The sequence below is a fragment of the Mchenga conophoros genome, linkage group LG7 (assembly GCF_057382185.1).
Source record: "Mchenga conophoros isolate Kocher_MC1m ecotype Shallow Benthic linkage group LG7, M_conophoros_male_GT1.1, whole genome shotgun sequence".
Taxonomy (NCBI): Eukaryota; Metazoa; Chordata; class Actinopteri; order Cichliformes; family Cichlidae; genus Mchenga; species Mchenga conophoros.
The window spans coordinates 60,272,321-60,288,748 of record NC_140532.1 but is presented as its reverse complement, the minus strand read 5'-3'; the positions used below and the strand labels follow the sequence as shown (position 1 = coordinate 60,288,748).

The window sequence follows — 16,428 nt, the reverse complement described above, 5'->3', positions numbered from 1 at the left end:
GTGTCTCCAAAAGCAGCTTTCAATACAGCCACATTGTCAAATAATCTTTTACTGCAACATTTACAGTGATCTCCATCGCACTTTAGAAAACTTCTTTTTTTTATCAGCTGAAAGAAATAGGAACATTTTAAAAAGTGATCACAATAAAGTACAAAAAAGAACTTGGCTACACAGGAGATCTACATTACCTTTCACAGCATATCACAGACTGTCTGGCTATTTAAACTGTTGTATAAACTACTGAATTTCACATCCTCTACTGCCAAAGGTTTTTCTTTTAGGTAAAATTTTTTACCTAACTTAAGTCACTCATATTGCTAATTAATATTTGTTCCCATCAAGACAAACATTAAAGTTCATAGAGGAAGGTGTAGTGTAACATGTTAAGAGATCACTAATGTCAGCTCACACAACAACATTAAAAATGTGAAAGTCTTTTTTTTTTTTTTATTATATTGTTATATTATCATAACCACTGCATTATTATTTTGTTTCCACCAAGTATTTGTGGATAAAGTGAAATGCACTTAAAAAAGAAATGAAAATACACTTGTTGAAAGGACATTTTGCAGACTACCCAATTTGAATTTGCTTCATCTGAGTCTGGGCCAAGTTGAGAATATTCGTATTATAAATATTCAGAAAGAACTAACTCAAAATTCTCTTTCTTTACACAGCTTTTTAGACAAAAACAACACTTTCTAAAAGCTAAATTCATTTAGAAATGTGCTTGTTTTGATCATTACATAATTAATATTACAGTATTTATGATGTTTTAAATGGTAATAATTATTGCTCATCATAATTCATAATTTCTGGCTCTCAGATTGTATTAGAAAGTTACAGTGGCATACAGCAATGCGACTGACATGCTCTATGGCTCTGACCTGAGAATGTTGAGATAAACGGTCTCACAGATTGCACCTCAGATTATTTCATTTTACGCAACAGAACTTGGGAGATGCCATTATAACATTAAATTTAGATTTCACAAAGGCTTGTTACAGCTTAAATTAATAAATTTTACACTGATAAATGTAACAAAAAACACAAGTTCTGAAACAAGAATTCACAATTTCAATTCTTTCAAAGAAGCATGTCCAACGGTGCATACTCAAGGGGTGTACAGATCTGTAAGTGTTTAATGGCTTACTTATATATACAATACTGTTGTTGTAGTGTTTTCTATAGGAACACATAGTTAGTGCCATGGTGGTGACAGAAGCAGAGAATTCCAGAGACAGTCTGTAGCACATATCCAACAGTGCAATACGTCCAGAAAAAAAGTGTTCTGCAACAGAGGGACTGAAAACTCAACCATTACGAGCTGTAAGGGAAATCTACACACTTATTAAAAACACATCTCACATCTGTACATACTGCCGTCATGAACAATGCAGAAAACAAATGATGCACTGATACATATTTGCTACAATAAGCAATAAAGATTTACAAGAAGTGAAGTGACACTCTCTCACACTCTATCTGTAGTGGAAGACACATGGTCATTTGGTTGAATTTCATCAAACTACACGATAATCCTCCATTCTGTCCAGTGTGGCTGCAAATTGAGTCTCTTAAAGAAGCATGGCAAACTCTGCATCCCTCTAAAATTCTTTCTCATGCCTTTCATAGTCACATTAGTAAGCGATACCAGCGGTCTAAGGAGATGACCAAATAATTGAAGCATCCTTAGTTAAAGTCTGACTGGAGATATTTTACATGTCTTTCCTCTGTCATTTATATTTACCACCTTTCATCAGTTATTGGATTCAATCAAAAGTGAAAGTACATACACTACCAGTCAAAAGTTTGGACACACCTTCTCGTTCAATGGTTTTTCTTTATTTTCATGAACATTTACATTGTAGATTCTTGCTGAGGGCACCATAACTGTGAATGAACACATGTAGAATTATGTAGTAAACAAAAATGTGTGAAATGACTCAAAAGATGTTTTATACTTTAGAATCTTCAAAATAGCCACCTTTTGCTTTGATTACTGCTTTGCACACACTTGGCATTCTCTCGATGAGCTTCATGAGGTCGTCACCTGAAATGGTTTTCCAACAGTCTTGAAGAAGTTCCCAGAGATGCTGAGCACTTGTTGGCCCTTTGCCTTCACTCTCATCCCAAATGATCTTGGGTTTAGGTCAGGTGACTGTGGAGGCCAGGCCATCTGCACTCCATCACTCTCCTTCTTGGTCAAATAGCCCTTGTGCAACCTGGAGGTGTGTTTGGGGTCCTTGTAATGTTTTCAAAAATAAATGATTGTTCAACTAAACACAAACCAGATGAGATGGCGTGTTGCTGCAGGATGCTGTGGTAGCCATGCTGGTTCAGTGTGCCTTCAACGTCACCAGGAAAGCAGCCCCACACAAAGACACGGCGAGTGGAATCAAAGATCTCAAATTTGGACTCATCAGACCAAAGCACAGATTTCAACGGGTCTAATGTCCATTCCTTGTGTTTCTTGGCCCAAACAAATGTCTTCTGCTTGTTACTTTTCCTTAGTATTGGTTTCTTAGCTATTTGACCATAAAAGCCTAATTTGAACATAGATGTTCTGCTACTGGGACTGTTGTGTGGCATTTATCTGGGCTCTAATCTGAGGTGCTGTTAACTTGCATCAACTTATCCTCAGCAGCAAAGGTCACTTCCTGGGGCAGTCCTCATGCGAGCCAGTTTCATAGTAGTGCTTAGTGATTTTTGCGGCTTCACTTGGGCACGTATTGGAAGTTTTAGCAATTTTCCATCTGACTGACTTTCAGTTCTTAAATTAATGATGGGCTGTTGTTTCTCTTTACTTAGCTGATTGGTTCTTGCCATAATATGAATTCTAACAGTTGGGCTCTCAGCTGTGTACCAACCTGACTTCTGCACAACACAACTCGTCCTATAATGTGGAAAGTTGTAAAAATAAAGAAAAACCATTAAATCAGAAGGTGTGTCAAAACGTTTAAATGGTAGTGTAAGCACTGATAATTATTATATTTGTGAATCAGAGGAAAAAAAAAAAAAACCTCTTAAAAGCACATGGCATATCTTATATTACGACAAACTTCAAGTGGCATGTTTTTTTTGTTTTTAATTGATTTACTTACATTACTGTAAATTAGAGCGTGGAAATCATATTGACATCTAAACCAACAGTACTACATCAATAAATAAATACGCAAATAAATGTGCAACATACAATAACGTTATATTGTTAATTTGACAACTCCAAATGCAGTTCCTTAATGTCAAACAAACAAGAACAGTCACAGTAAAACTATTGTACTGATGTCAACGGTGCATTTTAAAGCTGATACTGTATGTGATATGTGCTTTCTCAGCTATAAGCTGGTATAATAGTGTGTATCCAACCATTACAAACACACAACAATGCCAATAAAAATTGTCAATAAATAGGTCCATCAGTTATTGCTAAATTTATATAATTCAATTTTTTAACCTCAAAAACCTCATAATGCTAAGCATACAGAACAAGGTAAACCTCCCAACTAATAATAGAACAAGATTATCATCAGACTGTCTCCTTAAAGAACTGTTTATAATCATAGTAGAAAGAAACAAGTCTAGAAATAGCACCTAAATACCCCAGAGGATGAAACACATCTAAAAAAGTTTCACTGTGCTTTCATGTCTTGTTTCTGGTAAACACACGCTCCCCTCGTAGGTTGAGGTGCTGCAGTTGGTACTGTAGCACTTCAGTGTCTGATGACTCTTTGATACTTATTTTGTCCAGATTAAGGTAGTCAAGAGACTTGGACTGGGCACCTTTACTTTTAAGCAAACAGAGTGGTAGTGGAGCATGCAGAGCCCTCCCAGACTCGCCGTGGGCCAGAGATCTGAGGAAGGTGTCGCTCGAACTGGGCATACGCCTTCGTCTTCGTCCATTAGTAGCAGGAATGTCGTATGGTTGGTAGTACCGGCCTTTGGCTTTGAAAATACGTGAAGACCGGTGGATGCCCAGGTCCACAGACTTAGGGACAGTGCTCTTGATGGAGCTGGACACTGCATCTGATACACGGGCCTTCTCAGGATTACCTTCTGACCACTTGTGGGCCAGTTTGAGCAGCTCCTCACCAGTGGTGAAGCCCACCAAATAGTTTGAGTCCATGTGGAGAATCTGGTATCCTGCAACAGTACCTCTGATTGGTGAACATGGGGTGCTGGCACAGCGAGGTCTCTCTGCTTCTGGTTTCAATGTGGCTTTGATGTCAGTTGTAGGAAGAATGGAGACACGTGTCCTGGATACTCCACTTATATCCATTTCCATCGTTACAGATATCCTGACTGATCAAAAGGTTAAAAAAAGAAAGAAAAAAAATATCAGCCATGAGAATTGAGACACACACACACACACACACACCACTTTATTTTTTATAAAGCATAAAACAACAGAGCTGACCAAGGTGCTGTACAATAACATCAAACAGAGGGTGGACATAGCTGGTGGTGGGAAGTTGGCCGGTCCCAGCACCAAGAAGGAGGCTCCAGGCACATCACCACTGAGAATATTGTACTATATCTACCCTCATTAGTATTTACATTTTCCAAAAAACTGATGCCTCCACTTAGATTTAATCTATTAGAAATATGTAAAAGTGGGCAAAGATTTGTGCAAGCAGCCAAGTTGACTTGCTGTCTTGAATACAGCGGGTGAGCTGACAATTGCCATTCATGGCAGCTTGAAGTTGCTCTATAGCACCGGCCCTATCCAGATCAGTCAAACATGGTATGCTTGAAGCAGACACCAACTGGCGATTGACAATCAGCTAGCTCCCATGCTCCCTGTTTCTCATGAAAATGCAACAAAATGTCAACAATTGGAGGAAAAAGAAGAGAAGAAAAGAGTTGAGAAGAAAATAAACAATAGTTACTTTGTCATATATTTAATTAAATTACACTAATAATATTCTGGTTATATGCTAATAACAACAGCTGCCATCCTTTCAACAAAGAATATAAATGGTTGCCAGGTGCCATACAATTTTCCAACAAACAAACAAAATAAAATCAGACAAAAAGAATCACTTTCCCTCTGATAAACAGTTTCCTTACATTCTGACATCACACGAAAGTTTAATTGGCTAAGTGTCATAATCCAATGCCAGCTACCAGCATCAAAAACGCAGTATCGCCACTTCTAATACCTGTCGACTGATTGGCGTGTATTAGACTCCTTTCACAAAGTTTTACAATTTATGATTCTCTTATACATTCTCATTAGGTTCTCAATGGCCCCACTTTGACAGTTACCACCATTGTTAAGGAGCATGTTAAACACAGTACACTTGTGCAAATTAATTGCATGCAATGTGGTCAATGTGGTATGTTGTCGGTGTTTCCCTTCTTTGTTGTGATCAGGGTCATTATTCAAAAAGTAATCAATACATATGTTACACATAACGCTTTTCTTAAAAGTCATGCAGTATCTTACTTGTTATACTATAACAAGTATAAAATAAAATGGCCTGCAAAATGACCTCCAGCAGGCCATTGGTGTGAAACACAAATTCTTTGCGTTGATGCTTCGTTTAAGGCACGGCTCTGTAACCATGGGAAGGCAAAAGCGAGCGTTTTAGCCACATTTGTGACTAAAAACAGACGAGCAATAGAAACGTATCTAAGAGCAGTGTGTGACTAAAAGGTTTGGCAACATTAAGCCCACACAGCCCCCAGTTTTAAACAGAAACACTGATAACGCAACAGCAGCAGTGATGATGACACAGGCACAGTTTAACGTGAAGCTGGAGTCCATTTACACACACAATACACAAGAGCAAAAAGGCAGAGCCATTACCAAGAGCGCAGTGAAAGAAAATGTGTTTCTAACATCCAAAACAGCATCCATCCTTTGGAGAAAGCTTTGTTTTAATTACAATTAAAGCATTTACTTTGAAAAAACCTCCAGAAGTTGTATTAAAATATCCAGACAAATGTTTTTGTTTTTTGGACAAATGAAACAGATGATGAATGAAACAAAAAAAAAAAACATTGCAGTTTCTAAAATGGAAGCCAATGAGCAGTTCATTTTGAAAGACCTGTATTTTTTCTCTTTTGACTACATATATTTGCTCATTAATAAGACAAAAGCATTTTTTTTTATCTGATTACTCAAAGAATCAATGAAATAATCAATAGATTAATCAGTTACTGAAACAATCCTGTGTGAATGTCTCAGACCAAACAATCACAGACTCCATGAGGGTCGTCCTGAGTTCAGTGCCTGGCACTGTGAAGCCAGACTGTTATTTACCATAGAATACCAGAATTGGTAAGGTGTCAGGTGTGTGTGTGCGTGTGTGTGTGTGTAATGTACTCAGCTCTGAGGGACACATTATCCTGTCAGCTACTAAAGGGAAAGTTAGCCATCTGATCAGATGCATGGCATGACTTTGCCGTAATCTCTACTAATGTATACATGAAACATAAACATTGCTCTATGTAAGCCATTAAGCAGCATGAACAAAGAGACACTAAATCAGGTTAAAGCTAACCTGCAAGACCACCGTGATACAAGGCAAAAATAGTGTACATTAAAAGTATTATTATTATCATTATTATTATCATTATAAAGGATTAGTTATTAGTGACTTGAAATTAGGGACAAGCTTGTACTGCTAGATCAGCTATTGCATATAGCATATAAGCTATCTCATGGTAAAGAGCTGCAACTCATCTTACAAACTCACCAGATTAATCAGGTAATGGCATTTACCAGTCCTTTTGGGGTCTAGCAGCCTAGCTATATTAATATTTCTTCCACTTGAAAAAGCAGCCCTAGTTGTAGCTTGAATTTATTTAATGCTTGAAGAAAAATGATGCAATGTTCCATCCTAAGCTAAGCTTGCAAAAATGCAGTAAACTGTTCAGTATAAAAGGTCAATAATTACTGAAGAATAACAGATGACCACTCAGAAAAGAAAAAAACATGCTGCTAACTTGCAGAGGAAACAGCAATCTTATAGTTCAGTGAAAAGGGGCCTTAAAGGGAGGAAAGCCAATACCGGGAGCAATACTGTAAAAAAAAAAAAAAACAACCCAGAAAATCAGTCATGAATTTGTGTGAATAAAGCGTGCTGGCGATTTTTTCTTTCCATGAAACAATTATAAACCAAGATATTTTATGTGTCCAGACTTTAATTTTAAAGAGAAATTGAACTATTTAGACACAGAGGACCCGCACCCATAAAAATAGGACTAATAGCCGCAGCGCCTGCAAGCGCAATGGCGAAGCTAGTCGTGCCATACGAAGGAAGCCTGGAAAAGCAGCAGCAACGACAAGCATTGTTATTATACCAGTGCTACTGGCTTCACACCAACACACGTACATCTCAAGCGTGATATAATTGATAACCTTAATATTAATGTCGTATTTTCGAAGGAAGTGAGATAGCGCAGGTGGAAGAAATGGCTGTTACACCCAATGACAGGCCTGACTCATTCTGTTCCTCGCTGAATCAGATGGCTCACCGCGCTAGTGAGAGCAAAAACCTCTTACATACAAAACGTTAGTACACTGAACACACATTATCTACATTTCTGTAGAAACGCGACGTATCGCAGCGTTTTAAACACTGGCTCAGCACCGCACTTGAAACACACCGATGCTGAGCACTGAACTGTCGTTATATGGCCTGAGAAGCTAGTTCATCATCAGTAATGTTCACCGGAGATTTTCTGGCTTCATAGCCTATTAACCGAAAGCAGAAGGAAAAATAAATACTACTAATGATAATAATAAGAAAGAAAGAAGGAATTATAACACGAACCCTCGAAATCTCCGCACTCCGTTATCTCACGCCCGTGCTCGTCAACAGCAACAGGAACACTTCCTGTCTTCTTCTTCTTCTTCTTCTTTTTTCCAGGAAGAAGAAAGCAAAGGATGACAAGGCTGAAATTTACACACCTGTGTAATTACGAGCAAAATCAAATTCAGTGAAATGTAATTACATCAATTATTCCCAACGAAACATTTTCATGAACAAATTCAAAAAATACGAGCTTAAAAAAGGAAGCATTTTGATAGTAAATTGAACTACAAAAGTTACTTCTTTTTATTGCTGGAAAATAAAAAGGAGTGCGTCTTTTTTTTAGGAACTAGATGCAGCAATTTATTGACACATATTCAAACATACATAGAAATGCAGCAGCACATAAGGCAAAGGCAGAGTTCGTGCCATTCTGACAAGCCTGAAGTAAAGATTTAGCACAACCGACTTTGATTATTCTTTAACACAGCCTTAACTCTCTTTGGCAGCTCTCTTCTTTAAGTAGGATTCAGGAGTAGTTGTAGGCATCTTGAATGACATTAAAAAGCTGCTGTTCAGCTGCTGTAGATGGTGTTTTGTTTAGTTTGGGTTTTTTTAGGTTTACTACTTCTTTATCTTTTACTTGTCCAGTTTCCTCAAAATATCTAACTACACTGTAAACATCACTGGGTAATAGAGCTTTGTGAATCACTTTGTTGGTGCAAAAATATTGTTTTATGCTGGTCAAACTGTGTTATCATTTGCATATACTCTACATTCAGTTAATGAAATGGAAACAAGCTATGTGTATTTGTGACATGCTGCTAGTAACAAAAAGTAAAGGCATTTTAAAAAAAAATGTTGTTATTTGTCAGATACAGACGGACAAAATGGTGGTAGACGGACAGAAGAAAACGGCCGTAGTGATAGATGTACCGATTCCGAATGACAGCAACATCAGGAAGAAGGAACACGAGAAGCTGGAGAAGTACCAAGATCTCAGAGAAGAGCTCGAGAAGATGTGGAGGGTGAAGGTAACAGTGGTTCCAGTTGTAATCAGAGCACTAGGTGCAGTGATTCCCAAGCTATGTGAGTGGCTCCAACAGATCCCAGGAACACCATCCGAGATCTCTGTCCAGAAGAGCGCAGTCCTAGGAACAGCAGAGATACTGCGCAGGACCCTCAAGCTCCCAGGCCTCTGGCAGAGGACCCGAGCTTGAAGGATAGACCATCCGCAGGGCTGAGAGGAGAATATATGTATGTAATGTGAGGGTTCACTATGTGGTTTGGAATCTCTCTGAACGATTAGAAACAGCAAGATGGAAATTGATAACTTTCTTAGCAGCCTCTTTACTCTCAGCACACAGCAACAACAACCAAACACTTCCTGTGTATAGCCTTCATGAATACTGCACTGGCCACTCAAAGCCAGGAAAACCTATACTCAGATCAATGCAGGGAAAACAACTAGGTAGATTCAGCACATACTTATTACTGCTTTGAACATGCATGTGTAAAAATTCAGATGCGTAAACATGTAAATAGCAAAGCATGTAACCACTGAATGGGTACATAACTAGCTCTTTAACCCATTTAAACACCTCTTTGTGTATAAAATAACATTTAAATTTACACTTTACATTTATATATATACATATGCGAAACCCTTCCTGGATACAAACCATGTTGGAAATGTCTAAATAACACTAAACAGCTTGTGTGCTGTATCTTGCAAATGTAACACATGAACATTTCACAGCAAATGGAAATTGGGCCTTGAAAAGCTCATCAGGGCTGCAACCCCAGTCTACATCTCTATTCTGTGTCTCACTGTACATCTGTATAGTGAAAATAAAGGCATTCTATTATATTCTATGGATCACACAGGGAATCACCTTTTGATTTCTTCATTGTCTTAACAATTTAGAAATTCTGGATGTTGTTCTTTCTTTCTCCAACACACAGGAGGAAGAGCTGAGCAGCCATTTTCCTTGTGAAAAGTCTTCATGCTACCCACCACTTGAGAAAGAATCCAAGTGAATTACGTTAAACAAAACTGGGAGTCTGATTTTGAGTGCCAATATTAAAATGTTTAACTCCTGGTGCACAATTGTTCCGATGTGCACATTTAGTTATAATAGAAACAATCCTGTGTCTGTGCTGCAATACCAAGCTTATCTGGAATAGATAAATCTGCTGCATGTTGGGTCTCCTTGCCCTTGATAATCCACATCTGTTCACATCAAAAGTGAACTTCTACTTCAATACAATTCTAAAAATCACATCTTCAGCAGCCAACTCAACACATATTTTGGGTCCCTCACTCTAGCAAGCGGTGAGCGCAGCGCATGCCGTGTCCGATGTGAAAGGGCCTTGAAGCAGATTTGGCTTGGCTTGAAGAATGTTGGCCACTTTGGAAGGAATTTACCAGACAACTTCCTCCTAAATATTTTGAAGACTGGCTACCTGGCTTTGAATACAAAGCAATCTGAAATAACAACAACAAGAAATTAATATAGAGCATCTACCAGGCTGTTATAAAAACATTCAGCACTACCAACACTAATAATATTTCATTATTAGTATTGGTAAAAAAAAGATAGCTAATTGGCAATTTTCAGTTATAACATCAGATCCTGAAACTAACTTACATTTCTTGCAATTTGCTGTCATGAGGTCCTCATATCATCTGTCTTTTCTGAGCTTTGGTAGAGTATTATTGTTGAGTCTGGTCCCAGTGATTATCCTTTAGATGCAGGTGACCATGGTGATAAAGATGAGGCCTCTGAAGACGACACTGCCACTCCAGTAGGTTCCTTCAGGACCAAATAAGTGGAACCTGGCAAACTAAATTTCACAAGTACAAGTAAATCAAAACTATATTTATATGAATAGTAGACAAATAAATTGACTTAGTTACATTCCATCACTGCACTCAAATTGCCCCCTTGTAAAGATAGAAATCCTGTACATAAATCCTATACATGTCTGGGGCCCGGATCTCCTCCAGTCGCTGATGACCTGGGGGGCAGCGTTATGGCTCCCCATACCCACTATTAGACACTTACATGGAGAAATCTTATGAACATAAACGGGCCCACACACACAGGTGTATACACAAGTGTTCAGACAGGTGTACAAACAGGTACTCACACACCATCTTGGTTGGCTGCTGCCTCTAAACATATAATGTATTATTAGCACTGTATGCTGTTCACTCAATATTTATTACTTACTATTACTGATGCTTATGGTTGTTGCTGTGGTTTTCCTACTATGTTGTCTGCTTTTTGCCCTTTTTTTCACTCTCAGCAGGCGATCAAGCAGATTTTCAGTATCTGTTCTCTCTCATTTCCTTTTCTCCTCTGTTTTTCTTCCTGTCTCCTTCTGTTATATCCCAGCCTCTCTTTCTTCCTCTATCCTGTCCCCCAGTCCCATCCATTCTGATTGTAATAACTAAAAATGAAATAATAATAATAATAAAGGTCGAACAAAAAGCCAGACAGGCGATTCCAAAAGAAATAAAAAATTGCCCCCTGCGGACGGACTATTCTTCAAGCTCAGGTCCTCTACCAGAGGCCTGGGAGCTCAAGAGTCCTGCGCAGTATCTTTGCTGTTCCTAGGACTGCACTCTTCTGGACAAAGATCTCGGATGTTGTTCCTGGGATCTGCTGGAGCCACTCGCCTAGCTTGGGAGTCATTGCACCTAGTGCTAAAATTTACATTGGATTTATGAAATTCAGTGCATCATAAATAGACAAAGTAAGTTGAACTTTTCAGATTTTATTTCACTTTTCCTGTGTAAAGTTTGAATCTAGCCAGATTTTTAAACATTTAGTATTCTCTGATTGGTTAACAGGTTACCTGGAATAACAGTTTGTGTCTCCCCAAAAGTTTGAGTGAAGAGCAAAATAAACATGTATGCATAAAAGAAGTGGGGGAGTCGATCTGTTGGGTACCTCAGTTCAACTTCTCATTAAAAAAGCCTGATTGGAAACACCTGCCGGTAGGAAGGACCGATAAAGACAGCAGCATGTCCTAAACACGTAACTCAGATGTACGCTGGTGTTTGGTCGGAGCTGGTGTGTGTGGACCCGTGGAAATGTGAGTGCTTTGCATGCACAGTCCAGCTGGAGGGTTTGTGAGGACAGTGAGTGCAGCTACTGGAGTCATGGTTGCCCGGTTCTTAATTGCAAGGTACAATGTTTAAATGTATTTTCATGATATGCACTTCCTGTACTTGAATGTGAGGCTTTGGTCTGGTTTTATCTTGACTGTATTTGTGCTGCTTGACAGGTTTTTACTGCTTTATGTTTTGAGTGATGTGAACTATTCCTCAGCTCTTCCCAAAGGTGAGCATGTTGAAACCTACTCTAATGATTTTATGAAATGACAACTTTATGTCTTACCTGAGGAGTCCAGTGAAGTCCTGCCTGCATCCAGAATCTGCAGCATCTCTTTAGATAATATTTGAAAGAGGTTTAACAGTATTTACAGTGGAACAAAATATGTAGTATGTAATCCAGGCAGTTTTTTTCCTCTCCCCCACTTCAGGTGATAAAGCTGTTGGTCACTAAACAGGTCTACCAGTGTACCTTATCAGGACTTTGCAGCTACTGGGTTAGGGTCGAGATACCTCATGCTCAAATTGGCAGATTTGATTTGGTTAAAGCAGGGTATTTAAATGGCTCACAGCACACTGAGAGGTAAAATGTAACGCTGAGTTTGCATTACTTTAACGTCACAGCCGGGTTTCATTTAGTGGGGGGGAAACTCTACAGGTTCCATGTATGATGCATTAAGTTAACTTGCAGATGTTTAGATACCAAAATCTCAACTTATGTAATCAGTCATCGTAAGCATGGTGTTTTATCTTTTTACTTTAGTAATTGCTTTGAAAAGACGGAGTTCTTCAGTGTTAAATTTGGAAAAGGAAAATTCAAGCTGGGTAACTGTAGATGGTATAAATGTATATGAATATTATGCTTTCTGTGAGTGGATCACACAAATTAACAGACTTCCTTCCTCCTGTTAAGAGTATAAGAATACAAATGTCTTTGACACTGGCTTAATAAACTCAACACTGAAGTTCTATCTAAACAATACTGACAAACTGTAGATGTGTTCTAAGCTTTACCAACATGATTATAATCTGTACTCATACCCATGTTCTTTCTCAGCCACAAGTTCTGTGCAGCCTAGAACGTGGCAGGGTGGAAGAGGGGAACAAGATGTGTATGGAAATCCTCGCCCTTTCCAATACATGAGGGCTCTGAGGCCGACAGATCCACAGATCTACCCTAATGTGCGTAATCAGGTTCAAGTCGAATCCCCAAGATCATATCAGCAACGCTCTAATATTCCCACCAACAGACCCATGGAAACATCGCTGGTCCAGCCACGAGCACACAGAAACAATCTTGTGGCCAAGCCCAGGAGCTTTGACATAAGCCTGAGGATTCCTTTTGCTCACTCTCATGATCGTGCTAATCCTCCTCGGTACGGACCAAGCGGCCTTACTATTGACAAGAGTTTTAATAATCCCCGCAGAGACCATGCCCATGATCCTTCAAACCTGGGCTACCAGTTCAGCTTATCCATTCCCTTTTCACATGGTTCTCCACGCCCTCCAGGTAGCCAGGAACATCACGGTGGACGTCGACACAGGCCTGAGAAAGATGATTTGAGTCGTCAAACAGAGCATTTGCCAGTTCACACAAGGCTGTACCCTGACCAGCATCATGATGAAGGCCGCCTGCAGGAGTTTGCATTTCCGAAGCCAGCTGGAGAAGAACACCCATCAAGGCCACGTCATCCTCAAAGATATGCCGACCCTTACAGTGGATACTACAACTTCCAGATGAATCCTACGTGGAATAACTACTAGTGGCATTACCGTGGACCTCATTGGGGTCATGTAAAGCATCCATCTTCTGACCCTTGGCCAAATTTCCATCGGTCAGCTTCAGACTGGCATGGATGGAAGAGATGACCCAAACTCACAGGGCAGAGGTGGGTCATTAGTTTTTAGCTATTACAACATGGCATTTCATGTTGTTAAAATCTGTTCCTCACAAATGTCTCCTCCTTTACAGCTCTACAGTGCAAAAAGGATGATTTCCTGTATTTATCTAAAATAAAGTGAAAGCTCCCCTGTAGTTTCTCTTGTCTTTTGTCAGGTTGTCTGAAAGAACGGCTGAACATTTGGGCTGAGGTTAATTTTCAAGAGCTATTGACCATTCATGTCTGAGTCTTGTCCTCATAAGCAAGAAGCAGCAAGTCTATGCCCAAATCTGCTTTTTCTAAATACTTCGGTGATGTGCATTTTGAACCAACTCCAGTCGTCAGTTTCACGAGAGGCATATCAACACCATTATAAGTATTCCAGACTTTACACTGAATTAAATATCCCATCCCGATAGTTTCTTGTATACAAACATTGTAGAACTTCAGTTGAGTGCCTGCCATGAGATTGCTATTAATATTGCTATTCCTTAAAACAGTGCATCATTGTGGCTGAAGTAGCAATAGGACTAATGGTAGGGAAAAGTGGCAGAAGATCTTTTGGAAAGATGTACTTGAGTTTCAGGGGTTTTGCACATATTCAACTCTGTATATTTTATATATTTTATTATTATTATTATTATTATTTTTTTTTTTTTTTTACTATTTAATTTGTAAAAATGTGTACACACACACACACACACACACACACACACACACGTAGGAAAATATTTAGTATACACATCCAGAAATGCATATACTATTATATATTGTACATATATTTATTAGTTTCAGGTTGGCCATTCTTGTATTTTGCTCGTTTGTGTTGTTGTGTTTGCACATCTCTGTTGCTTGTGGGGCTCGCACACAAGAATTTCACTCGCATGTGCTGTGCCAGTGTGCCTGCACATGTGATGTGACAATAAAAGTGATTTGATTTGATTTGATTTGATTTATAAAAGCTGGACGTCCCAGGTCTGGAAAAGCTGACAACAATGCATCTTTACACAAAACACTAATACCTTCATTATTCAAATATAATTTGTTTTAAAGAAGTTGAAGTGCTCCACACCCACACGGACTGCTAAACCCCAGCAAGCACAAAGGGAATGTGCAGCTGACCAGAAAAATGCTTTAATTCAGCAGCGTATTGGCACAATGATGCATCCTCTAGGTGGACAAGTACTCTCTGTAAGAGCTATTGCATCAAATGTGTTTGGAGGAACTGGTGAGCACAAACTGGTTGGAGTGTAATTTGATGGTGCTCTGTTGTGCAGAGTTTCAGGTTTTTCCAAAATTTGAGAGATTCACCTAGAACATCTACAACTCACCAAACACTTTTGTTTAAATAATTGAAGAAAAAAAAGGGTTGTGGAACCGTTTTGTGGCAAGGCACACTGACTCCAGTAGTCTCTTTGATACTGCACCGTGCAGCGTGTAATATTTGGCTAATGTGTACTCAAACATGTAGCCCCCAGTACAGTCAACTTATAACTTCAGTGAATAAGTCAGACTTTGCACTGTTTTGTTTTGTGTGATATTTAAATATGATGGCTGTCAAGTTTTTTCAGTAAACCTTCTTATAGTCATAAAGAAATGTTTTTGCAAAATATTTCAAATTGTTCTAACAAATCTGTGCTCAAAGGAGTTCCTCCTGCTCGAGGTGTCTTGCAAGAACACTAGCATATAATGTGCATGCTGCGTTATTGCCATCACATGTATGAGGCATGTATTTACTTTTTGTACTGCACTTTTTCTTACTGTTCTTGCTTCTGTTCCTTTTTGGTACAGATGAGTTAATTCGAAGGTTTCCACATCTCAGCCGACAACTGAAACAAAGCAGCTGACAAAAAGGCATCTGTACCTCCAAAAAGTGATGCAAGAGGCTCCTACCACCAGCAAATGTGTGGGCGTGTCTCACTGTCAGACAAGCTATAAAACTGTGGACTGAATATTTTTTGTTTGCATTATAATTTAAAAAAGAAGAGAATGGAAAGGCATTAAAAAAAAACATTTCCCCTCGTGATTACTCTTGAAGGCCACGGCATCCTTAAATATTATTCTTCATCTCTAGTTTTTGTATCTCACCAGGCTGCCAGCAAGCCCATCTCTTACTGTACAAGATTATAGCTCCTATAAAGCAAATGAGCAGAAATTAATAATGAACTTAGATTAGTTGAGTTTACTAAAGATTCGCATGGAAACCTATTCCCCTAGACCAGTAACTAGGCAGGTGGAATGTGACAAAACAAAGAGGGCAGCACTCAACAAGACTGAAGAAAAGTGCAGCCTCATGAAGACTCTATAGCACCCCTCAGAGGCAGAAACGTTTATTACAATGAATGAGCACTTTTAAACATGCAACTATTCAAGCTGTTACACAGTATTACTGTGTATGACCAAAATACGAGGTTGCATGGAAGAAACTGTATTCTATGGTGTCACCAATGGACTTTGGATGCATGTGTGTGATATTTTCAGACTGCTTAAAAGTCGAACAAATAACTGGACATTAGTGTTTTCCATTTTATGCTTTTCAGTAAAACACGTATTTATGGAATCATGTCCCTCTATGATTTAACCATAACTCACTAAAAAAACAACATCAGAATCAGAAGTCATCTCAGTGAGCTATCAAATTAAAGATATTAGTCAGCTAATC

General features: G+C 38.8%; 2 protein-coding genes across 3 annotated transcripts; one reads left to right on the top strand and one right to left on the bottom strand.

Annotated features, from left to right (window-relative positions):
- Window positions 1-1,054: 1,054 nt before the first annotated feature.
- Window positions 1,055-8,867, bottom strand: macir (macrophage immunometabolism regulator). 2 transcript variants are annotated; one of them, XM_085280549.1, is made up of 2 exons: window positions 7,785-8,867; window positions 1,055-4,298 (listed from the first exon to the last, which is right to left on the bottom strand). In XM_085280549.1, exon 2 carries the CDS (start codon window positions 4,283-4,285, stop codon window positions 3,644-3,646), a length of 642 nt encoding a protein of 213 aa, XP_085136675.1. In that variant the 5' UTR covers window positions 4,286-4,298; window positions 7,785-8,867; the 3' UTR covers window positions 1,055-3,643. The 2 variants fall into 2 exon arrangements, with proteins under 2 accessions (XP_085136675.1, XP_085136674.1); XM_085280548.1 differs by having other exon boundaries at window positions 1,055-4,302; window positions 7,785-8,054.
- Window positions 8,868-11,674: 2,807 nt separating this feature from the next.
- On the top strand, window positions 11,675-13,906 carry LOC146571365 (uncharacterized). Its single transcript, XM_085280547.1, has 3 exons — window positions 11,675-11,960; window positions 12,060-12,115; window positions 12,944-13,906. The coding sequence occupies exons 1-3, from the start codon at window positions 11,881-11,883 to the stop codon at window positions 13,648-13,650; spliced, it is 843 nt and encodes a 280-aa protein (XP_085136673.1). The 5' UTR covers window positions 11,675-11,880; the 3' UTR covers window positions 13,651-13,906.
- Window positions 13,907-16,428: the final 2,522 nt, after the last annotated feature.